This window comes from Pleuronectes platessa, chromosome 12 (assembly GCF_947347685.1).
Source record: "Pleuronectes platessa chromosome 12, fPlePla1.1, whole genome shotgun sequence".
Lineage (NCBI taxonomy): Eukaryota > Metazoa > Chordata > Actinopteri > Pleuronectiformes > Pleuronectidae > Pleuronectes > Pleuronectes platessa.
The window spans coordinates 26,045,302-26,070,289 of NC_070637.1; the positions used below are offsets into that span (position 1 = coordinate 26,045,302).

The window sequence follows — 24,988 nt, forward strand, 5'->3', positions numbered from 1 at the left end:
AAGAGTCTTGTTTATTTTATTGCTTTTGTAGTAGTTTCGATGTTGAGACAATCATTTCACTGCTGATTAACTTATTTACTTTTTATTATTCTTATGCTCTTATGCGCTAATGGAAGCCTAAATTTCCAAGGTAGAGTATCTATCATCGTTATGGAGACATTCTTTTGGAAAATGGGACCTAAAGGTAACATCTATATAATGTGAATATGATTTATTACTCTGGTTTATAGAAAAAGGCAAATTTTCTCACAGTCTCATTTGCTGTTGTAGGTCATAAAGAGGCAGCCAAATTAATATGAGACAATTTCATAATTTACATTTGAACGTATAGATCATGAGAAATTAACAAATGATGTGTGATGTGACGTGATAGAACCTCCTGGTCTGTGTTAGGATTCAAACCACAGATATTCAGGGACTCTCACACTCTGAGCTAATCATTGGCTCTGAGGCCTCAGTCTGAGGACATGTGTTGTCCAGTGTCTCTTTCTCATGGTCTTCTTTGGCCCCATGAACCAGTGTCAGCTCTCCTGCTGATTGCTGGACTTTCACCTGGAACACGTCACACTTCTCAGGTAACAGGCCTTTGTTGAAGAGCACAGACGTCAGATAGGAGAACAACACGATGGCAGCAATGGCAGACAGCATGGAGATGGTCTTAACTGGAGCGTACTGGGCATAAACTCCATCCTCAACAACACATCCTGGGAAGTGGAGGACAACTGGCAGCCCGAGTGATGGGAGTCCACAGAGAACTCTGATCACCGATCCCACCACACAGCCCATAACAGCTCCATAACCATTGGAGATATTGACGAAGAGGACGCAGACCAGTTGAGGGAAGATTATGATGTAGGCCACCTCAGCACTAAGAATCCAGAAGATTAAGGCACTGTTTTCCTGGCTGGTTAGTGATGTACCAACCAAACCCACGACTATCACAGCAACTCGGATCACCCACTGAATCTCTCTGTCTGACGCCTGGAGAAGAAGGAGAGAGGAGGAGGTGAAGAGGTTTGAGATACTAACTATTATCTTATCATTCAATGTTCTCACCTGTGGCCTCAGGAGGTTCTTGTATATGTTGGAGGTGAAGACAGAAGCAGCAGAAATCAAACCAGAATCAGCAGATGACATCACAGCAGCAGCAACACATCCTGTTCCGATTATGGAGATGAAGGAGGGGGTGAGGTGCTGTAATGTGATGGGCAGGACTTGAGCTGCTTCCCCACGTTCATATGGAGATGGAGAACCATAAGACGTCAGGTTCCAATCTGAGGAGCAGACCAAAGAACATTCACTCAAAAATAAAACACTACAGTAAGACATGTGTGTATTAATCACAGCGTTACAGTTGGCTAAGGCATAATCAGGAATTGATTTAGAGAGAAAAATCTAGGTAAACCTGGATCCTGGGAATTTGAATAAATAAATACATGTAAAGTGATAAGAGAAAGAGTAATGAGAGAAAATAAGGTTAAGGAAATGATCAAGGAATAAGCCGCAGAATTTGGATAGTGAAGCCCTCAGTGAAGGAGCTGGTAGTATGGGCCCTGAAAACCTCACCAGAGATCAATTTAATAACTGGAGATTGTAAAATTAAAAATGCAATTGACTGTTCCCACTCTGACATTTAATGACGAACAGTGTCAGATGCAGCCTCTCATTTGATATTTACATCTCATTTGGTAGAGCAAATTTTAATAGAATTAGAAGAAAAAGCGGCAAAGAGCATGCTCGTGGTATGACTGAGCTGTTTGTGGGAATGTGTGTGCGTCTGTGTAATGGGGGCCGTCTCCCAGTGGTGTGTGTGTGACAGGAATACCCTCTTGTCTGTGTGTATGTGGGAAAAACCTGATCACTAATGGGTTCCAGCTGCGTGAGACAAATAATGCACAGGGGCATTGGGTTGGATTTGCAGTGTTTTTTGGATGTGTGTGCGTATTTGGTTGTCCAGGAGTTGAATCAATATGATTGAATAAACATATGAGAGGACTAATAAAACCTGAGCCTCGTAATAACACACTATGAGCCTCTATTAAGGGGACTAATGAAACCATGAGCTGCTCTTATAGCAGATTAATGAAACAATGAATCTCCTTAGGAGGACCTAATTAATATAACCACACCTTTCATTCCCTCAACTGGTTTGCAACTTTCCCCACGTGCTGTGAAAATGAGTGTGCGTTCATGTGAAGGGAGCTTACCCTCAAAGGTGTGGAGTGTGTCTGTGTGTCTGTATCTCTCTGCATGGAAATCCCTGCACCTCTCCTGTTGGAGCAGACAGGGGGATTTGAACTGTGATTAACAGCCTTCTGTGAGATACAGGGGCGGAGTTACAAAGTGTCTAAAAAAAAAAAACTTCTTTAATGGGGTTTGGTTGTTAAAAAACAAATTGGGTTTAATTTGACATTTTTGGACTTTAAATACTGGATAATGATAATTTTGATAAAAGGAGAGATAATCAGAATTTTATTTGAAGGTGATAACATGAGGAGATTGTTTGCATTGATTAGAGACTGCCAATATAATTTTATTAAGAGTGTCCACATCTACACTAAGGGCTGATATAAATAGGAATAACAACTGTTTTTCCGAACTGGGAGTGACAAATATGCGATGCAAAGACTGAGAATCATAAATATATATTTTTTTCGAAAGGACTGTTGAGTTTTTAATACAGCCGTGATTAAATACTAAACTATTGAGAACTTTAAAGATATTATTAGAATGAAATAAACTAAGGCTTTCATTGATGATTCGTTGTAGGCAATAATAACGGCTGTTTAAAGGAGAAAAACATCTGTTGACCTAAATGCTGGCAAATAACGGGTGCAAATGTGTGCAAATCATACTGAATCACTTGTGTTGCTGTTAAAAGGACGTAAAGGACGTAAAGATACTCAATCATTGTCTGTTTCTTTTCCCTTACGACGAGTGGGAATAGAGTTGGACAGACGAGAAGGCAGCTGGCCGGTGCAACGAGGCCTGGGGCTTACTGACATCTGCATGTGCAGCTTCTGTGTCCAGTCTGATCGAGGCCAGTACAGATGATAGACAAACTCTTTAGCAAAAACCTGCATTTTACATATTTGTATGTGTTCTCATTTATAGTTTTTATTGCTGATACACATTTTAACCTGCTTTAATTTATAAGCTATTGTAAGGATATTAATAGATCACATTCCTCTGTTTACATACACATAAAATACTACATGCTGTAGTCAGTTAAAACAAGATATGAGGATTGGCAACGGACTGACCAGTTAATGCATTTAATTAATTCATGGAATAGGATTGTTTGGTTTAAACTCCGCTGAGAGTTGCAAATGTGAGTTGTATTGTTTGTGCGTGGTTTATTCTGATCTGAGCTGTGTTGGAGATTCAAAACTGTGGCTGTTTGACGATTTGAGGTGAATATTGGTTGTTTGCTGCGAATAAGAGCACATTTGGTGACAGTCAGTCACTTGTTGGAGTGCGTGATCTTTTTGTCAAACATTATAAGCGGATTTTAAGGTTTTGATATTTCATTGATGAGCTTTTGATTCCTTTGCAGTTGGGAAGACAATTTCATTTTTGTTGGCTGCGGTAAATTAGTGGTTTTACTACGTGATTTATGAATTGATTAATTTGTTGAGTGGTTGAGTGCTTGATTGATTTGTTGATTAATCGATTCCTAAAAGGGGGGAGGAGTAATCCTAAAAGCTTTAAATCTTAGCAATTACTAAATTTACAATAAGGGAAAAAAAGGTAGCTGCTACTATGGGTAAAAAGGAGACTAAAAGTCCAAAAGTAATTACTCCTGTTGTTGTAGTACAGAAAAAGAATCTTCTAGTTAAAGGCATCGCAAACATATCAAAAATATCGGATTGCATAAACGCTGGCCTGAAATTGACCGACCATGTCCGGTGAGGGGACTATGAACCCAGATGTAATTATAATAATGCAAGTACTTGTGTCCACATACAAGGCAGAGCAAAAGAGGGGTAAAAAGGGGCAAATAAAAGACAAACAGAAAGACAAATAACACTGAAGAACCAGGTAGAGGAGTTGCAGACACAGAGCGAAAAGCTGCAGAAAGAAGGCTCCCAACTATTGTGCATGAAAAATACTTTGCGAAGGAGAAAACAGAAAATGCTTCCTGTGGTCGTCCGAGGGCAGAATTTGGAGTATAACCTTGGCAGACTACAGATATGTGAAGCATAATTGAGAAGTTACCTACTCTTCAAGATGGAGCACATTCTTGGATTTCGAAGTTGGAAGAGATTATGGTGGGAGAACAACTTGCTATGGGAGATATTAAGAGACTCTTGGCTAATCTCCTTGGAGTTCATGCTATGGGAGAGATTTTACAGAAAGCTGGACTTAATCAATATGTGGTAACTGCTGTGAATGATTGAGAACTTTCTTGTGCAAATAGAGGTCGAGTGTGTAGAGCACTGAAAGAGACATTTCTGACAAATTTACATCCTGACAACATTTTTATTGAACCACTGGGACAGGAAGAAAACCCGAGGGCCTATGTGTCTAGAGCTCATCAAGTGTGGAGAAATGTCTCAGGAAATGACCCTGATTTGAATCAAATGGAACAGTCAATTTTTGCGAGCCAAAATACAGAAGGGGTTGCCCCTAACAGTGAGGAGCAAACTGGCAGAGGTGGTTGGTCTTGGAAGCATGAAAAAAAGGTGTTTATACAGATCATATAGCCCATCATGTGTTGTTGTATAGGAAAAAGGAGCATGACCAGAAAGAACAGGACCATGAGGTCCTTAGAAAACTCAATCAAATACAACTGGTGGATAATAAGAAAATTAAGAAGTAAGCTCTGGTTATACAGAATCAGGCTCCACTAGATCAATCACTACTACAGTCACAGCTGAACCAGGTTCAGCTCCAATCGTTCCAGCCACCATCGGTGGCTCCAGTCATCTCCTACCAAGAGTCAGCATTTGATCAAGCACAGACCTGGAGAGGAAGGTTCAATCCAAATTTTGAACAGCATTCAGAAGAATGTTATAATTGTGGACAATTAGGCCACTTTGCCTGTGAGTGCTACAACTGGACAGAATATGGAGGAGGAGAAAACTGATGAAACATCAGAGAAAGAACGGAAGATGACAGGATTTGCGATTCATCCAAGATAAGTTGTCAACGCCGCAGTACAACAGTGTGCTTTGTCTGTTCCAAATCCTTAAACAACCCTTAGTAAGTTCTGAAGGATAGTAAATTATTCTCTGTTGTTGATCTGGTAAATGCATCTTTCAGCATTCAAATTGATAAAGATAGACAATATTGGTTTGTGTTTGAGTGTAACAGAGACATTTACACTTCACATGCCTATGCTGGGGAGAAAGCTAGGGAAAATGTAGCATCTGTTCAGAGGAAAATTAAAAATATTTATGGCCATAAGGCCAAGACTTGCAAGTTCAGTCGAGGTGACCAGGTTCTGGCTTTATTACCACTAGTGTGTTCATCGTTACCAGGCAAGTTCCACGGCCCTTTTTCAGAATTGGGCGTGGTGTCTGAGCAGAATTACTTACTTTCGAAGCCAAAACGTAGAAAGTCAACTCAGCTCTCTCATGTGAACCTGTTCAAGCCTTATTATACTCGTGAGTCACCATTTTGTGAGATTGTGATGCAACAGACTGTGAAACCTGTGTTAATGACAGACACTGTTGGAAGACGCTCACCTGCTGCTGAGATGTCTGTACAGGAGGAAGATTGTGTGGTTTCACCCGATGAAAGCCGGCTGCGGGGTCGTTTGATAAATTCTGAGTCACTACTTGATTTAAAATCGATTGATGTAGGTGATGCACCCTAACCGTCAGAGGTTTAACAGGATATCTCAGGTAAACGGTAGGTAATGGAGAAAGAACTAAAGTACATGATAGACAATCTCATTGCTGAACCGTCAGCTTCCAGCTGGGATTCTTCGTGCTTGCTTGTGGATATATCAGGTAAAAGTCCTCGGTTCTGTACTGACTACCGTAAAGTAAATTGTGTAACAAAACATGATGCTTATTCACTGCCAGGCATGGAAGACTGTGTAGATCAGGTTGGTTCAGCTAGTTTTTTTTAGAAAACTTGATCTGCTCAGAGGATATTGGCAAGTACCGCTGTCCCAGAGAGGGAGAGAGAGCTCTGCTTTTATTACCCCATTTGGACTGTTTTCCTATTCGGTGATGAGTTTTGGGTTGAGAAATGCACCAGCAACTTCCAGCACCTTATGAATGATAGTGTCTGGGCTGGAGGGGTGTGCTGTGTATCTTGATGATGTGCTGTTTTATAGTGATACCTGGGAAGATCATGCCTGCTGAATTAAAAGGCTATTTGACCGCCTGCGTGACGCCGACCTGACTGTGAACTTGGCAAAGTGTGAGATTGTTACAACACTTTGAAGTTTATGTTGATTCTAGCGTTCCCATTTTGATATACACTGACCACAATCCCATTACTTTTCTTCATTCTTTGTCTTGCCCTAATCCCAGATTGATGCGTTGGTCCCTTTTTCTGCAGTCCTACTGCTTGGATATTCATCACATCAAGGGCTCTGAGAACATTGTGGCTGATGCATTGTCTCGAGCACCTTGCTATTGAGTATTTTACAGTTGTCCTCTTAGTCAACTATTTGTCCTCTGCGTCGCTTAAAAGTGCTTCTCCAGCCGTCGCGAGTTGCTGGGTGGCAGGGAGAAGAGTAAGTGGACTATTGTGGTGAGTATTGTAAACTACAAAATAGAGTCAAATTTAAATTGTTGAAGAAATTAGTTTGTATTATTAATTTGAGCTATTTGAAAAATGCTATACCCTGATGGTATTGTTATTAGTAATGTGGGATTAACAAAAACATTGGCATGGTATGTGTATGTATGTCGGGATTCCCGGTGGGAACCCCTCTCTTATGGGGGGGGGGGTAGACGACCCCTTCCACCCTCACCTGGACACTAGGTGTCCCTGTTCTTCTTTCCCCTGAGTTGTAGGTGGAGGTGACGTCAGCGTCAATCAGTTCACACCTTGGCCAGGTGACTTAGGGGGGTGAGCAGCCTCAACTACACCACAGAGGATCAGTCATGGCAGCTGAGAGCTGTTAGCTGATTGCTCCTCTGCGCTGCCTCAGGGAAGGAACTCAAGAACTCAGACACTCGAGAGACGCCCGGACACTGAGCGAAGGACTGAGCTGGAAAGCCGTGTGGCGACTTTGTCGCTAAATCTGGCGACTTTCCAAATCCTCATGGCGATTTTTTTGTCAGAAGATACTAGCCACATATCTAGCGACTTTTTCTGGTGATATTAGAAACTTTCAGGTGTTTTGGAGACTGACGTGAAAGCACATATCGTTCTGCAGTTACTGTCCTCAATGAGCAGCGGGTGCTGCCGGGAGCCCCTTCGCCGTCCCAGAGCACTCACAGAAGCTCAGTCTTTTTCTTATTTTTTTTTCGAGATAATTATCTAAAAATATCAGGGTTTCTTTCAAGTGAATGCAATACGCTTCCATAGAAGAAAGCTTCTTTTTAGTTCTAAACATATTGAGGGTGTTTTCTTCTCACTTTTTGTACGTCTTACAGCGACCATTCAAATTATGCAAATTTAGGTTTAAGTATGTTTAGGTTTATTCTCACATGTGTCTGTGATTAATAAAAATGCCTAAAAGCAACAAATCTGTCTCTGGCTGTGTTTGGGACGACTTCCACAGTCACTTTGCTCTGTACCTGCTCACTAAGTTATGCACAGATGCTGCTCCTTGGTTTCCTGTGATTTAACATGTTTTGTTCTATCGGTAACATTAAATACAACAGATTAGTGGATGTTAGATTTCACAGTTTACATTAGTATGTAGTTGTCAGTACCTGTAGATGCAGCAGCTGCCCCAAGCAGTATCGGAGGTGTTCCAAACACAAGTATGAGGAAAGCAGCGACTAAGCACGAGAGCTTAGCTGTGGCTAATGAAGAAGCTGCCAACGTCCTCTGGTGTAAACACTGATATCCCAGACTTCCCAGTGCCTTGAGAATGAAACAGAATTAAATATATGAGTCATGTGTCTTTATCTTGAGGATTTCTCTCAACACTAGTGAAGAACATTTGACATCAGCCACAGTTTTGCTCCATCTTACAAACATGAAGAATTCATCCATCATGATCCCGGTCTTCTCCAGTCCTGGTGCACCAATCCAGGGAGCGTGTAAGGTGTTGTTCATCAGTGTCTCGCTGATCTCCAAGCAGTTAGGGTTCATCAAGACAAAGGGAACACACAGCCACTGCAGAGACAAATACAAATGTAAGTAATGGACAAGGACTCCAGCACTTGATAAAACCTTAAAGAACAGCAACTCACCAAGCTAATGAATATAAGAAGAAGCTGAATAATATCAGTGTAGGCCACAGAGTAGAGACCTCCCAGCAGAGTGTAGATGATGACCACTGCAGCAGAGATCCAGATACACAGAGTGTAGGGCAAATCCAGGACCACACTCATGGTGCCTCCTGTTCAACACCTTGGATCAGTGGAGTTCTACTTATATACACACTGTACAAGTATCACTGACTCATATTCCTTCACATACATTTATTTTAAACTGACATTTAAACACACACACATATATGAGGAGACAGGGCCGGCCCTAGCACATTTGGCGCTCTAGGCAAAAGCTTCACTCCTGCCACACCTATACAGGCGAATGTAGCCCCGCCCACCTAGTGCGCGAGTGTCTCCCCTCACTGCCCAGCGGAGTTTCTAAGTTTTACCAGTCTAAGAAGACAATCAAAACAACATCAACACGTCTCAATGACACTCGTGGTGATCAAGCGAAGCTTTAGGAGCTAACGTAGGCGACTCTCACCCACTACTAACCTGCAGAATACAGGATGAATGCAGCAGCAGTAAAGACACAGAGCTTTCAGTTCCTCATCCAGACTGCATCTGACAGGACGGGGTGCAACTGCTCCCGTGCCTAACGTTCCTCCTGAGTGCTGCTGTCATTCACTGATTTCTCTAATGAAACTACTTAAATTACTGTTAAAGTAATTAAATACAATATTTTGGGCCATACCACATATAGAAGGGGGCGCAAAAAACTCTGACTAGCAAAAAAAAAAAAAAGGCAACCGCCTATGTCGCCTGTAGTAAAGACCGGCCCTGTGAGGAGAGGTGCTTCTGTATATTCTTACTTACCTAAACAAATCAGTATTAATGCTTGAGACAGTATATCAATAGAAATTGAGGCCAGACTCAGTCCAGCTGTCAGAACTGGTCCATACTTGATGTGGAAAGGGTCCATCATGGTGACACACTTCATTTCTCTTAGTGGTTTAGCAAACACCAGGCCACCTTGATTTAATGAGGGGAAAAACAAACTAATGATAATAACAAGAAATCACAATAATAATGATTCAACTCAAGTTGAATTGATGAAGTAAAATTCCCGACTTCAACTTACATAGAATAAAAGATAAGCTGTATGCAGTTAACATGGTGGCTGCCCAGGTTAGTCCCATTGACGGAGTGTACACCATCTCAGCTGTGCCCACAATGAAGCCTCCTCCAACCCATGTAGCTGCAGGATGGATCAACACACAGCAGATATTTGGACAAAGACTAAAGATGAGATCATAATTCAGTATTATTGATCAATAGGACCAGTAGGACTTCACCCAACCAAGACTGTTGTTGGTCAAATCTGATTTGGCTGTTTATTATTCATATTAAACAACAATTCATAATGTTTACTTGTAAAAGTAATGCTTTTATAATTTGCCAGATCTTTCTGCCTCCGTGCCGCGACAGACAGTTTCCATCCTGTTGTCTTCAGCTGAGCTGTCCTCACCTGTCATGGTGAAGATCCCCACCACCCAGTTGATGCTCCTGTTTCCCAGTAACGTCATCTCCATCTCATTGGCTCCACTTTTCTTCTGTTCCCTCTTGGACTTGAAAGAAGCCCAGATGCCAGTCCCAAGGACCAGCAGGTAGAAGAGCACCATCAATATCACTCCTGGGATGTTCACTGCCATGATGAAGAATGTTGACTGTCCTTCACACCAGCGTGTTTTCACCTGAGTGACTGGTGAGAGAAACTGGGAAACAACAGACCCACTTTATAAAAAACACGTTTTGAAAAAGAGTCATGTAGACGAGTGTAGCTTTTCAAACAGTGGCTAAGATCTTCTTCTTCACTCTCTGCTCGTAAAACTAATAATGGGCCTCAAGAGACTTTTGGCAAAATGAATATTTTCTTTGGGAAAGAATAGGCGTGGCTACAGGGCGACATGTCACACAGGTCTGAACATGAGGCTGATCAAGTATCTGTCATGGCAACTCATCAGAGTGTGTGTGTGTGTGTGTGTGTGTGTGTGTGTGTGTGTGTGTGTGTGTGTGTTTGTTTGTCTCCTCCCATCAGACACATTCCTAATAGGTTTCTTGATACATTTTTTTCTGAATAACTCTCACTTCTATTACACAAGATAATGTGGCCTCGATGCCCAGATGTAAAAAGCCAACACAATAAAAACACAACCTGCCTCCATCCAGCTCCTGTGGTGTCATCAAGTATCCAGAAGCCCTGACATTCATACACTGCAAAAACTGCCCTTCTAAAAAGAAGCAAAAAATTCTTATATTCAATCAAATTATCCTATATCAAGCAAAAAAATCTGCCAATGGGGTAAGCTTTTTTTGCTTGACAAGATTTCTTAAATTAAGCCCAAAATTCTTAGCTCTGAAAGACTAAAATGAGACTTTAAACTAGACAGAAAATCTTAAATTAACCCGAATTCTTCTAAAACAAGCAATGAAAAAATCACAAATTTAAGATTAAGTTACTTAAAATTAGAATTTAAGTCTCTTGACTAAATTAAATTTAAGAATTGACACCTTAATCTGGGATTGATAATGAGCATAAAAGTAGTTAAAATAAGACATAATTTCTTAAAACAGCATAACAAATATAAGTGATGTTGTCTTAAATCAAGACACCAAAACATTCTCATTTAATATATTTTTATTAACTTTGCAATACAATTGCTCAACTCAACATCCAAAAAAGGACTTCCACATTAGAGCTATCATAATCTAACAGATTGAAAAACCAGTTTTGATCTGAACCTCACTATAAAAAAAAAAATCAGTTATTGTAGCAGCATACTACAGCAATAAACAACATGTTGCAGATGCTTTGCAGCATATTATCCCACAGGAAAGGTTTTCAATCTCACCAACAAATGTGTCCAACTGTGATGAACTTTTTTTTAAAACAGAACATCAACTTTCTTTGAAAGTCTTACAACAGGCAGAGTGGGGCAGAGTGATGGACAAAGGGACTCACTCACTGAATGACTTCCACTCACCCATTGCTTTTTTGTAGTGAGGGGTCAAATCCTGCTCATGAATTGAATCTTGAAGTACCTCTGTCTGCAGTACTGAGAGTAGTGTAGAAATGCACTTGGGGTAGGTCATGTGCAGGGCATAGTAATATGCCATGACGTAGAGAAGTCCCTCATTAAGTCTGTCCATGGTGAAGGTGGTCACAGGTGTTTTTCCGATGGCGATCATGTAGTTGTCCTCAGAAACTAGCAGAACCAGAGAAGACAGGGGTCGCTGTTGCAAGAAACCATTAGGATCCTCAGAAGTCTAGATGACACAAATAAATCAAGAAGATTAGAAAAAACATTGCAAGTAACATAAACTTAAGACCTGGACTAGTACATTAGTGAAATCATATTGTACTTTAAAACACATAGTCACAGTAACCCCTCAGCATTAAGCCCACTGCAAATGCTGAATGCACAGCTAGTTCCTATGATGTTAGTACTACATTAAGTACACTATGGAAAACACTTCCCCTTTGGAGCTTTTGAATTTAATAAAAGTTTATCTCAAAGTAACTAAACCTACGTAATATAAAATGTATGCCTGAAACACTGTAACATATATTATGAAATATTTCAGTAAGTCTGTAAATCTCACCGCTAGGACATGGAAAAGAGCCTCGCTGCTTGAGCCCAGTTTCTTCGGTGGCAAAGTGCTGGACGGAAAGAGCAGTGGCAGGGCTCTGAAGACAGCTGTGATATGCTCCACTGGTTTAATGGAAAAGGGACAATACAAGGTGGTACCATAAATAACTTTAACATAACAAATAATTACGAGACATTATTATATAAAATGAACAAGTCAATGTATTGTGACTTCACCTCCATTCAAAGTTTTAGGAATCTTCATGGCCTTCTTCATCACTCCATAAAACTGGACCTTTGAATAGAAGGTTTTCCACCTGTTCTGCATCTCTGATATGTACTGGGAGTTGGTCGGTTGGATGATTAGCTGCAGCTCATCCAGCACCTGAAAAATAGATTCAGATAAAGAAAAAAAAAACTGAAAAAAGTACATTCTGATGACTTCTTAAAAAAAAATAAAAAAAAACATTACTTACATGATCCAGTTCTCTGAAACAAGGGTAAGCCTCTAGAATCTTTGTTGCTCTGTCTTGCTCCTTTAAAACATCAGAGGTGATGAAGCATCTTCGAGACTCAAATTCCATGTTCAGCAAATGAGTTACCGCAGCTTTGTTTGGCTTTTTGGACTTGTATATTTCTTGGAGGGTCTTGTAGTGTCTTGCTTGGATTTTCTGGCTGTCCATGATGTCAACTGAACAAGCTGAAGACATTACAGGAACGTTATGGTGGAAAGGGGACATGAGATTTCCAAACTGACAAGTAAAACTGACAAATTAAATGTAATACAATACATACATTCTTCATCACTGCTGTTCCGGTTCTGCACTGGGGTGCTGGTTCTAGGTGACAGATCTACTGGGATGCCCATGGGACTAACAGGTGACCGTTCCAGAATAATGGTGGATGTACTGGAGTCTCCATCGTAGTCAGTAGTTGCAACGTCTGAACTGACTTCTTGTCGTGGTTTCTTGGAAGGAGGACCTTTGACCTTCTTTGGACTTCTGACATTTGAGAGTCTCTTCATGAGCTTTTTGGCAACATGCTCCTGCGAGGCATACGTAGTTAACATTAAAAAAAATGACAATAGGCTCAAACTTTCTTATATTCTAATTATAGCTTTCGGCAATGTCTTGCTCCATTTGAACTTTCTGTCACGATTTAGCACTGTATGAACAGAAATCTCAGTATTATCATACAGGCAAAAAACAAAAGTGACAAAATCTACTCACCCACTCATTGATTGATGACCTGTCTTTTATCATTGGATAGTAATCCACCAGTCGCTTTGCCATGGCATTCACCTCATGTTTGGTGGGGTATCTGGAGTCCTCTGTGGCTCTTGCGATGGAGATCATGTTAGTCATAGTGTTTCTTATGAGTCAGCAGAAGAGTTCCTTGGATAGGGTCCCATTGTGCTCGGTCCCCAGTCGTTTCTGTTCAAAGTAGGAGCGTCGCACCTGTTCAAGCTCACTGTCGGTGAAGACTATGTATTCTGGGTTTGACATAGTCACAAATTTAGAAGTATTGGCCTCCTCTAATGAAAAGTCACTGCCTCCAGTGGGGGGTGATTGCTGAATTTCGGGAGCAGTATCCACCTAAAACACATTTACACAAACATTTATTGAGTAACTTTGTCATAGTATGTTCTTACTTGTTAGTTTAAGCATTATCATTTTGGGGATTAAAAAAACACTTTTATATCCACTGTTGAAATGGACTCAAAGCAGAAATGTCATATTTATGTATATGAACCAGATTTAAACTGTGATATTGGAGAATGTTGTACTGTTAAACAGTTATGTTGTACTGTGAAAGACAAACCTGACCTTTTCATCTTTATTTACAACAAGCCATATAGCCCGCCGCCTCAAGAAATTTTCAGGACCAGGAAAGAGGTCTTTGATGTCGTCTCGGGAAAGCGAGGGGAGTAAGTCTTCTCCAATATTAGCAGCTGGAATATAGAACAGTTACAGACAGGGCCAAGAAACAAAGGTTATCATTTAATTCCCTCAGATTTTAACATTTTTACTTCAAGAGCAGTGAGTGAATTTGACAGCATTTATAAATTACCGGTACATATATTGAAGCCATGCAAACTACAGTAAGAGTGACAATAGAGCCTTGCTAGATAAAATGCATTCACATTTCATGTCAGTTAATATATTTTGTAAAGCTTGATAGACAATTGGCACCACAAATGGCACCTTTAAACAAATGCGTTAGCCTACAGATTAAACTCAGGCGCCTTGTACTGATAGTGCCGGGGTCCTGTGCGCGCAAAAGAGCTCCAACGGCTCCGGCTCATGCCTGGGCATGCGCACTGCTTAATCAATTAACCCTTAACGTTTTACAACAAGGTGTTGCTGTTTTTTCAGCATTTACAGCCCCTAATATTAACATAATGGACCCAAAGCTTAATTAGACTTAACCTATTTCTAGATGGGAATCATAATGCAACACCAGACATTTTCTGATGTAGATTAGCTGCTAAACTTTAGCCCATTAGCCGCAAATCCACGAATCGTTAAGATAGGTAAAGAACGCCAGTACAACATAAAAGTAACCCCTGTAGCATACCTCTTAGTGTGGCAATTGCGACCTCGTCCAGTTTTTCCATCTTTTGACTCTGATATCCACAATCGACGTTTGAGAATAATCAATTCGAGCAGCAGCAGGTGACATCCGGAGTAGCTCCTGTGTAGGCCGAATTCAAATTGCAACGGACTCCAAGCGGGGGGCGGGGGAAAGGCGCAACAGGGTGGATTGTACCATCTTCCAAGAGGGGGCGGGGGTGGGCACTAAGACTAAATTAGTTTATTTTGCATTTATACAAATTATATTCATCTAAATAAGATCATATTACTTTATAATTATTAAAATTGAGTCACACTCATGTGATAAATGGCAAGTCGTTTCTGCCGTCATAAGACACTGAATTATGGTACGTACCTTTACCTTTTCACGTGACGTATCACCAGGTCCCGGTTCAGACAGTTCAGACAGAGCAGGGGAAAACGCAGGTCGGACTCCAGCTAGTTAACTCAGGCTAAAAACAGGGGAAATGATTTGGCTCTGTGTTATTTGCTTTGTGTTCGTGGCTCTCACTCTCAAATCTTTATTGAGTCATATTAATACTGCTCATAGTCGCAGTCCAGATTTTCGCGTTGTTTGTGGAATTGATGGATGCACCAAAGAGTATCGAGTCTACAACTCACTATGGTATCACATTAGAAGAAACCACTACGAACACCTGGAAAGTGGCAGCAGCAACTCACGGAGAGAGAGGTCAACAGCAAGCCCGGAAGCCTCTTCAGCGGTGAATGCGTGGGCTTACAGGCCAGCTGATGCGACGGTGCAAATCAGAGAGCATCAAAAAACAGGGTACAAGATGTAATGCCTGTTGGGTCATGTCCTGCTGTAGACTCTTCTGCATCATGTCAGTCAGAGGTAAGTCTGTTATTTCCTTCATTACACAGCTAAGCTTTATTATCAATCTTTTTGTTTATGTCTCACCATTTCAAAAAAAATCTCAACTGGATTGTCATAAAATGCTATTTTATCACTGCACATCAGTGTTTGTGGCAACAGTGTGTTTTATTATACGTTCTTTTTTTCCCTTTTTTTTTTTTTAAGGATGACATCAGTTATAACACTCTGACCAGACAAGCTACTGCTATTATGTTGACTGCAAGAGAAAAACACCATCTTTCACAGGTTTGTCTACATACAACATTATTGCATTCATTTCATCTGTGGCTCTGTTGATTATCTGCATGTCAAATCCAAGTCAGTTTACAGTTACCTAATTAGTCTCCCTTAGCTGCAACTTAACTTGTATCTCCATGAGATTTCATTTTTAATAATGCCTTGTATTTGCTCTCTGCTATCTAGTTAGGATAATTTCATATTTTGAATTTACTTTTAATAATGCCTTATCAATTCGTTGAAAAGCATCATTGTGTTGATGTTACTCTTATTAATATTTGTATTATTTATAAAAGAGATTGTGTGCTAAACAGTTTTAAAACTGGACTGTTTGGATTTAATTTGCTCTTCTTTCTTGACTGTTTTTCAGAGAGGTGTGAATGATGTCTTGGCTGCAATGCAGCAATATCAAGCCCTGTTGGTGACTAATCTGAGGAGTCAGCTACAAACTCTATTCCAGCAACATCAAGGAAGTGAACTTGAAAAGGAAGCGATGGCAGTATTCGACCGGATTGAGGATCCATTTTCCTCTGTTGCAACAACATACAGGCAGGACAACGTGATTAAGGAAAATTTAAATTTTGTGGAGTCAGAGGAGGTTACTGTTGGGTATACTGCCTGCTTGAAGAAAAAAGGGACAAAAAGGGTCCTCTCCACAAGAACCAAATGTTTTCATTACGTACCTCTGATTAAAAGTTTAGAACAGTTATTGTCCCATCCAAAAGTTTTAGAAATGATAGATCAGCCGCAAAAATACAGAAGTGGTGGTTATCTGTATGACATCATAGATGGAGAGCTCATGAAATCACACCCTTTATTTTCAGCCCGGCCCTCTGCTTTACAGATAATAATTTACTCAGACGAAATTGAAATCTGAAATCCACTTGGATCTCATGCTTCCAAGAATAAGTTACTAATGTTTTATTATACATTAGGAAACATTGATCCAAAATATAGATCAAAACTCGCTGCAATTCGTCTACTTGCTATTGCAAAGAAGAGAGAGTTGTCTGATTGTGGAGTGGATGGAATTTTGGCCAGGTTGTATGAGGACTTGGAAATGCTATATGATGGTGTTAATATTCAAACTGCGAATGGGGAACGTGAAATATTTGGAGCATTAGTTTCGATATGTGGAGACACCTTAGCACAACATGAGCTTTGTGGATTTAAAGAGGGTGTTGGTTTCGCCTATAGTAAGTGCCGGCAGTGTGAATGTTCGTTTGAGGACATGCAAATGTATTTTGACAAAGACAATTTTGAGCTAAGGACACTAGAAAAACATGTTCGACAGTGTAGTGACATTGAGAAGGCAAATACTGAGTATCTTAGAAACAGTTTAAAGACTACATTTGGCATTAACAGAAGAAGCAAGCTGGTAGAATTTCCGGCCTTTAACTTGATTGAACAAACACCTCAGGATTTGATGCATATAATTCTTGAAGGCATTGCTCCATTAGAAATAAAGTGTGTGTTAAAACAGTTAGTTCTTTTAGGTCAACTAGACTTGGATGTTCTCAATACTGCATTAACTGGATTTCCCTACTCTCCACTTGATGTCAGAGACAAACCAAGCCCTATAGCTTACAGCACATTAGCTTCAAGTGATAATAAATTGAAGCAATCCTCAGGCCAAATGATTGTTCTACTGAAGATATTGCCATTTCTTATTGATACAGCTAAAGATACTGAATACTACAAAATAATTCTTGAACTCATAGAAATTGTTAAAATTTTGTTTGCTCCTGTCATTGGTCTACAGACAATTAGCAAGTTGAAAAGACTAATTGAACAGCATTTAAAACATATGAAAAGTCTTTTCCCTGATAACAACATTACCCCAAAAATGCATTATTTGATTCATGCTCCATCGCAGATAAAACTCCTGGGACCAATGGTCCGTCACATGTGCATGAGATTTGAATCAAAACATTGTTTTTTCAAACAGTGGGCCTCAAAATTAAATTTTCGAAACGTTTGCAAGTCTTTAATAAGGCATAATCAAATGTATGAATGTTGTCAAAATGTAAGTCATTCTGAACACCCAATTTTTTTTAACGAGTGTGCATTGGGACCAACTTCAGAAATACGCAACATGTCGTATTTGAAAGAAAAAACAAGGGCTTTCCTTGGAACTGATGACATAGACAATGCAGTGTCTGTTAAATGGATTCATCTAAATGGTAATAAATATATACGGGAGAAGACATTACTTGTAACTGCTGTTAATTCCAATGATTTACCTGAGTTTGGACTTGTGAGTAATATCTATGTAATTAACTCATCATTATATTGTTTTGAGTTGCAGCAGCATACTACTGTTCGCTATGATGGAAATTACATGGCATATACAATAGAGATTCCAAACATGGCACAAGCAACTGAACTCATAGCATCTGATAATCTGGTAGATTTCACTCCATATTATAGTTATACTCACAAGGATGTGACATATGTCCCTACAAAATATTATCTGGGAGATGTGCTTGGGCTACACAGAGCCTCATCTGATGGACTGTAAAAGGCGCACTGTTTAATGTGTTTGCCACAAACTGTGCTTCTTGACCGTCAATTTAGTTGTTTCATGATTCTTTCTTCTTCAGATGAACAATCAATTAGCAGTCCGATGCCGATGCTGCAGGATACTGCATGTTCTTTTGTGATTCAGGATGCAATTGAGTCAAGGGTCATATCATTTTGGCCGTTTTTTCAATTTGTTTTGTTTATGGGCCATGCAGTTTTCATTCAGCATGGTTATTTGTATTATGTTGTGTGTTGTATAGACCAGTCGGCTGTCATCTTAATATGTTAGATATGAAGCAGCAGGTTCTGCCCTGCAATGAAAATAATAATAATAAAAAAAACACTTTAATTGTCCTTGTTTCATGGCATTCTTAAATTGAGAAGTTGTGCAAATGGTCTTACTCTTAAAATAAGGCAAATAATCTTGTCACTGCACTGGGTTTTATTGTAAAACATTTTTATACTCTGTTTCTGGTTCATTCTAGCTCAAAATTAGCTGGTATATCTTATCAAGAAAAAGTAAGGCATACTTTCTTAAAATTAGATAATTTTTCTAATCAAAACATACTTGACAAGATTAATATTCTTCTTGATACAAGGCTTTTTTTACTTTCTTGAAATTCCTTTTTTGCAGTGTATCGCACTCGAAACGGCGTCATTACATTTCATTGATCTGAAGCTTTCATCCAAAGCGACTCACAATAAGTGCATCAACCATGAGGGAACAAACCAGAACAACAACAATCAAGAGACTACTTAGCCTCAAAAGAGCCAAACTACAACGTTTTATATGTAAGTTCAACTAAACAATCTTTTTTTATTTATGAACGATTTTTTGGTTTAATCTAAGTTGTGTCACTGCTCCTCTGTGCCCCCCCCCCCCAGCTTCCCTTGTCTCTCTTCCCTCTCTGCCAGGGAAGGCTCTCCACCTCACCTCAGCTCCTCTGCTGCTCAACAACAGGACTTCTACCCTGGTCGTGCTCCCACACATCACCAGTTCCTCCTCGACGCTCCACTGGTAGTTTCTCCTTCTCAGCCGCTCTGGATTGAGCATTGAGAGTTGTTTGTTCCCATCCTATTCGCTCCTGTACTCACCGTGTGATTCCCCTGTGGATCCTCCTGCCTTCCCTCCTCGCTGACGACCTCACAGAGCAATCAGCAACCACGTCTTACATCCAGTCTCTTGTTTAATAGACGCCCCTTGAAATCTCCCTCTGACTTGTTCTGGTTGAACTGGTTGTTCTGGTTGTACACCTCAGATCCTTTGTGTAACAGGCGGTCGGTCGCCTGTTACACAAAGGAACTTTAGACAAAGAGATTTCTTATCTCCTGGTTCTGGCGCCGAATGGCATCGAGATGTATTAAGGCTCCTTAAATCTAGAATTTTCTATGCCACATGAAATGTATAAGTGTCGGTCGGGACGTGTGTAAGAAACAGGTTTAGGAGAAAAGAGAGAGAGAGGGAGAGATAGAGAGATCAGGAAAGCTCTCAAAACATCGTCAGAGACAAACTTCCGGCGAAGCGGGCAGTCCAGTTACGTGAGATTTATCTTTTAACAGATGTAAATCTCCGCACAATATCTCTGACGGTAACACGTTAAAAAGGAAGTGCCGGCTTGTTACGCGCGCTTCTCAGAACATAGTAAACAAAGGAACCGGATGTGACATCTCCAGTTCGTCGCGCGTTACACAGCTAAAAACAGATCAGCGATCTACAAACAAACACACTCAAATAACATGACACGCTAAGTATTTAAACTAGGGCTGTGAAATGATTACAAATTTTAATCAAATTAATCACAGGTTTCTGTGGATTAATCATGATTAATCACATATTACCGATTTTCGCGGTATATTTTTGTGAGAACAAAACGATTTATGACAAAAGACGGATATATACATTTAACATGTTCTTTTTTTATTCATATGGTTGAATAAAACATTTTTCTTTTCTTTTTAAATCAAACATAAAAACAATGGCTAAGAAGCCCAAATAATTTCTAAGATTGTGGAACATTTTTCTCTATTTTGTCAAACAAACATTAACCACACCATGACACAATCTAATGCCTCTAAAGGCCCTCTTAGCTAGTCTTCCTTTAGCCAGTTGGTGAGGCAAACTAACTTGTTCACGTTCTCTGACAGTAAAGCTGACCGCTTCTTTTGCACAATGTGTCCTGCGACTGAGAACAGTCTTTCACATGGAACCGTGGATGCGGGAGAGGCTAGATATTTGCGAGCTAGTGAGGCCAGCTGCTCATGGGCTCCTGAATGAGATGACCACCACTCCAAGGGGCAGTCCTCCATACCAATGCTGGGCTCTGCTCTGTACCTGTGTAGAGCTCTGTGAGGCTGCTGCACCTCTTCCTCTGATTCAGAATCTGAGCCCATTACCAGAAGGCTCATTTTCTTCTTGGGTGGCCCATCTTCAGCAGCTTGTGGAGCCCTCCTGGCCCTGGGTGACTGTTCCTGCAGCAATCTTTCAAGTGTGGTCCACACCTCTGGTCTCTCAGTCTTGGGTAGGCTCTTCAGGTCTTTAAAACGTGGATCCAGCGCTGTTGCAATCTTGAGCCATTCATTGTTGGTATTTTTTTGACGGGAGGCTAGGTCTGTCTTGAATGCCGTCTTAAATTTCACCACATATGTAGGGTCATCTTTGGTGACTTCCATTACATGACGCAGGTGGCAGAGTGCAGGCAGTACCACAGAGCAGGAGACATAGGCCTCCCCACCCAGAATTTCCGTTACATACCTTCAGTGGAAAAACACAGACACACACACGCACACACAAAATGATGGAGGAGGTGAGAGAGAGAGAGTTAAGTTATTAGAACAGGTACACAAATATAATTTGAATTTAATCAGTTCAACTTAATATTAGCCTAATAGTCACATTATCATGGATTGCTTACTTGCAGGGATCTAGAAGAGACTCCAGTCTCTGCAGTTTGTCCCATTCTTGTTGTGTAAGCATCACTAGTTTGTGGTTGTGCTGGTCCAGGGCTGCTGTCACTGCATCCTTATTGCCGATCAGACGCTTAACCATGTCCAGCGTTGAGTTCCAGCGTGTTGGGACGTCTTGGATCAGTGGCTGCTGCACCTGCATGCGGTTCTCTTGCTCTGCGTTGAGCTCCAACGTATTAGCGGGGCTGTGTTTGAAGTGGCCGACAATTTTGCAACACTTGTACAGCGCATTCACAAATCCGCTGTCAGCGAGGCTCACGGTGATGCTTCTCTGCAAGATGTGAGCGATGCACGGCATGTGTTCATATGACAGTAGTCTAGCCGCGGCTATCATATTGCGTGCACTGTCTGTCCCTATAGTGGTCGTTTTGTCTTCAATTGCCCAGTTGCTTGCAACAGTTTGGAACTGTTCCGCACATGCCTCTGCAAAGTGGCGCTCTTCTGTTTTCATGCACGTTAGTGCAAACGACTTTAACTTCCATCCGTCGGTGATTAGATGTGCAGTTACACCCAGGTAGTTATTGTTACTCACAGAGGTCCAGTGATCCCCTGTCAGCGCCACATAATTTGTAGCAGCCAAGTCATTTTCCTTTTTTTTCTTTTCAGCTTCATACAGCTCGTCGATTTTAGTCATTATTGTGCGTCTTTGCGGTGCTCTGATGCTCGAGTCCCCCGTTGCCACTCGCAAAACTTCGGTGAACCCCTCATCCTCAACAATATTAATCGGTCTACAGCTTTTTGCAATCCACTTGGCAACTGTGCTAGTCAACTTGTCACAGGCAGACTTAGTGAGGGGCCTACGTTGTTCAGTCAGAGTGGTTTGGCGCATTGCACTTGAACGCCCCTCGCCGACCAACGGATGCTTCGCGTTGAGGTGGTACTTTAGGCTGGTATTGCTACGGTGAAACGATAACATCTTCCCGCAGAGTGTGCACATCCCCTTGGTTTTATTGAATGTTCCATCTTTGTTTTTTTGGAAAACGAATTTCCCATCCAGAAGGTCCTCAGGTTCATCAGAGTTATCCATGTTGTTTGTTTGTTTGGATGGCAGCTGCCGTCTGACTGCAACTCCGAGCGGCGACTAGTGCAGAGCGCTTGGAATTGTGGGTATATTGGAAGCTCATTCTGCGCATGCGTTAAATGCGTAAAAAAAAAAAAACGAATTAATCCTGTAATTTAATCATAACGCGTTAACGCGTTATTTTTCACAGCCCTAATTTAAACTAGTCTCTGCCCAGACAATAAAGCCTCTTACTGTGACCTTCACGGTGTTGCTTGCGCGTGGCGCGCGGATTTTCCGGAAGTCCAGTGAATGATCGTGGCCGCTCAAGCTCGGTGGCGCTGGTTCCTCGGTTGCAGCGGCGTCGGCTGGGCCAAATAGGAACGGATTCGTCTTGCTCCTCTACGGGATGAAACATCGTCTCTTCTGCAGGGATGATCAGCTGTGGCGCAGTTGTGGGGATTGTGAAAAAGAAAGTCTGTGATCTCGGCCTGCGAGTGGACTTCCTGTTGCGATCTCTTTCAAGTTAAAATAACAAAAAGTCCTATCAAAATAAAACGTTGACTTAAGATAAAAGAAAATAACTCTGGTTGCCTCCTTTAGCAACTAAATCATCTAGCTAGACCGGGAACGGTCTATTGACGTCTTCAGAGAGCAGGAAATGGCAAATAAAACTAAAAGTTAAAGTTGCCCCTTTAGAGCTGGAACATCTGGGAGGTCCCGAAGGGGCCTGGTCGAAGTCCTTAGCAGGGAGAAATGGCCAAGATTTTTGGGGTGTCAGGGCTTTTAAATTACCTGAGGGGTCCTCCTCCTTGAGGAGTTGGTCATAGGACATCGGCCAATTGATTTGTCAGGAATCGATCTGAGTGGGCGGGGCTTGGAACTCAGCGGGGGTTCCAAGGCATTCCCAGAACATTTTCCACCACCAGGGGGAGATTCTTGAGCCTGCAGGAGAATGTTTTCCCTCCAAAAGTTAAACAACCCTTTGTTCACCCTCGGCTCCAGTGTCTGGTGGCCCCCATTTGGGCTCTTCAGACCCAGCAGGGCTCCCGTGTTCCTGCGGGGGCCTTGAAACCTGCTGGGGTTTCTCGAAACTGCCAGGAAAAAGTACTCACAGGTGGATAGGAATGTTCCACAAGGCCTTGATTTATACAGGCCTTTGTTTAGATTTTCTTTGTGTTAACCTTTGCCCTGTGTCTGATGGCCATCCGCTGGGCTCTGGCCCAACATTCCCCCTTTTGGTCTGGAGAGTGGGTTGTGACCCCGGTTTCCAGGGCAAAGTAGGTCAAGAATCCAGTGATAATCCATGAGAAGTAATCTTTGAGTGGAGTTGAAGCAGTGAAAGTTAGTTCATTCTGAGGCAGAGAGGCATAAATGTCTTTGAGGCATAATTTGGACACAGAGAGGCATAATTTTGTCTGGGCAGACAGAGGCATGAATCTGGGCAGAGAGACTAAAATAACACATATCTAAAACACGGCACACACTTTCAATTTCACAATGCTTATCGGCAGTAATGGTCAACGTACCAATGAATTTGTGTGAAGAGTGAAATGAAAGAAAAGGGAAACAAAAGGAAATTTTGAGTATGTGCTGGTGTTTTTGAGGTAAACATGTGTTATCTTGTCAAACCACAACATTTAGAACGGCGAATCACGTTCTGTTGTTTGCTAATCGGTAAATTAATGATGAATCCTATTCCTAGGTTCTGCAGATCTACCGATATAGGAAATTGCACTGTCTAGACTGAATTGCCCAGTTTACCCGGGAGGGCTGCATAACCGTAGTGGTAGAGGACTCCAAGATTCACTCAACGAGGTCTAAGAAGGTTCACTACCTGAACATACGTTATACAATTTACTGACAGAGGGTCTAAGACATGCAACTATTGATGATGTGAGTGGTTTGAGTGATCTCTCTGTTTGGAGTTGGGATTTCTCCCCCCCCCCTTTTCAGATGTGGAGGGGAGAGGGAGTTTTGTTAAGTTTCGCCCATGGGGGGGACTTCTGGTGGTGACGATGTAGGAGAAAGCCGCTCGAAAGAGGTCTCCCGGTTGAACTATTAATATTTACCTGTAAGTACCACAATTGATTCGGGAAAGTGAATGATAACAGTTATAACTTCGACACAGCCGTGAAATGAGTGGTTCTAAATCTAAAGCGAGCAGTACACCGAGCTGTCCAGTTACTCGCGGCGGTGCGGCTACGGTAGCTAGCAAACTTGCTAAAATGGCAGCCACGAGCCCTGATGCTAGCAGCAAACCTGGTCTCGTCGAAGACGCACCGGACATTTTTTCAATGAGCCAGCTGGTTTCTGAACTAGAGAAGCAACGAGCCTCGCTTCGGGAAGACATGTCTGTGTTAATCCAGGAGTCCGTTAAACCCTTACAGACTTCAGTGGACGCACTTCGTGAGACGGTGAATCACTTTAATGGTCGCCTCGCCGCTACAGAGTCCCTGGCCGGGGACAACTTTGAGCGCATAACGGGCGCGGAGAACACAGTGAAGATACTGCAGGCCCAGAACAAGTCTCTTCAAGACCGCCTCGACGATCTTGAAAACAGGTCCCGTAGAGTCAACCTCAGGATTATTAATATTCCTGAGGGCAGTGAAAAGGGCCAGGAACCGATCGAGTTCGTGTCTAATCTGCTGATGGAAAACCTCGGCCCCGACGTCCTTTCCAAACCTCCGGAGCTCGAGAGAGCGCACCGCTCCCTAGCTCCTAAACCCGGACCGGGAGGCAGACCCAGGCCCTTTGTCATATGCTTTCAGCGTTTTCAGGAGAGGGAGAAAGTGCTTCGTTGGGCCAGACAACACAAGCTTAAGTGCCGCGAAACAGCGCTGCGGGTGTACCCA

The 24,988-nt window shown here is 41.6% G+C and overlaps 2 protein-coding genes and 1 long non-coding RNA gene across 5 annotated transcripts; 1 reads left to right on the plus strand and 2 right to left on the minus strand.

The window, feature by feature from the left end:
* Positions 1-66: 66 nt before the first annotated feature.
* LOC128453006 (high-affinity choline transporter 1) lies at positions 67-19,639 on the minus strand. Of its 3 annotated transcripts, none has more exons than XM_053435590.1 (11): positions 19,265-19,639; positions 9,820-10,066; positions 9,433-9,549; positions 9,168-9,323; positions 8,331-8,479; positions 8,110-8,253; positions 7,845-7,998; positions 5,691-5,749; positions 2,208-2,271; positions 1,057-1,274; positions 67-981 (listed from the first exon to the last, which is right to left on the minus strand). In XM_053435590.1, exons 2-11 carry the CDS (start codon positions 10,001-10,003, stop codon positions 412-414), a joined length of 1,815 nt encoding a protein of 604 aa, XP_053291565.1. In that variant the 5' UTR covers positions 10,004-10,066; positions 19,265-19,639; the 3' UTR covers positions 67-411. The 3 variants fall into 3 exon arrangements, with proteins under 3 accessions (XP_053291565.1, XP_053291563.1, XP_053291564.1); XM_053435588.1 differs by lacking the exon at positions 19,265-19,639 and adding an exon at positions 19,104-19,258; XM_053435589.1 differs by lacking the exons at positions 2,208-2,271; positions 5,691-5,749; positions 19,265-19,639 and adding an exon at positions 19,104-19,258.
* Positions 10,073-14,564, minus strand: LOC128453007 (uncharacterized). Its single transcript, XM_053435591.1, has 7 exons — positions 13,768-14,564; positions 13,171-13,536; positions 12,737-12,986; positions 12,418-12,641; positions 12,179-12,326; positions 11,955-12,064; positions 10,073-11,618 (listed from the first exon to the last, which is right to left on the minus strand). The coding sequence occupies exons 2-7, from the start codon at positions 13,303-13,305 to the stop codon at positions 11,310-11,312; spliced, it is 1,176 nt and encodes a 391-aa protein (XP_053291566.1). The 5' UTR covers positions 13,306-13,536; positions 13,768-14,564; the 3' UTR covers positions 10,073-11,309.
* LOC128453009 (uncharacterized) lies at positions 15,320-16,440 on the plus strand. The gene is made up of 3 exons (XR_008341462.1): positions 15,320-15,388; positions 15,575-15,655; positions 16,017-16,440. It is a non-coding gene; the product is annotated as an uncharacterized LOC128453009 (long non-coding RNA).
* Positions 19,640-24,988: the final 5,349 nt, after the last annotated feature.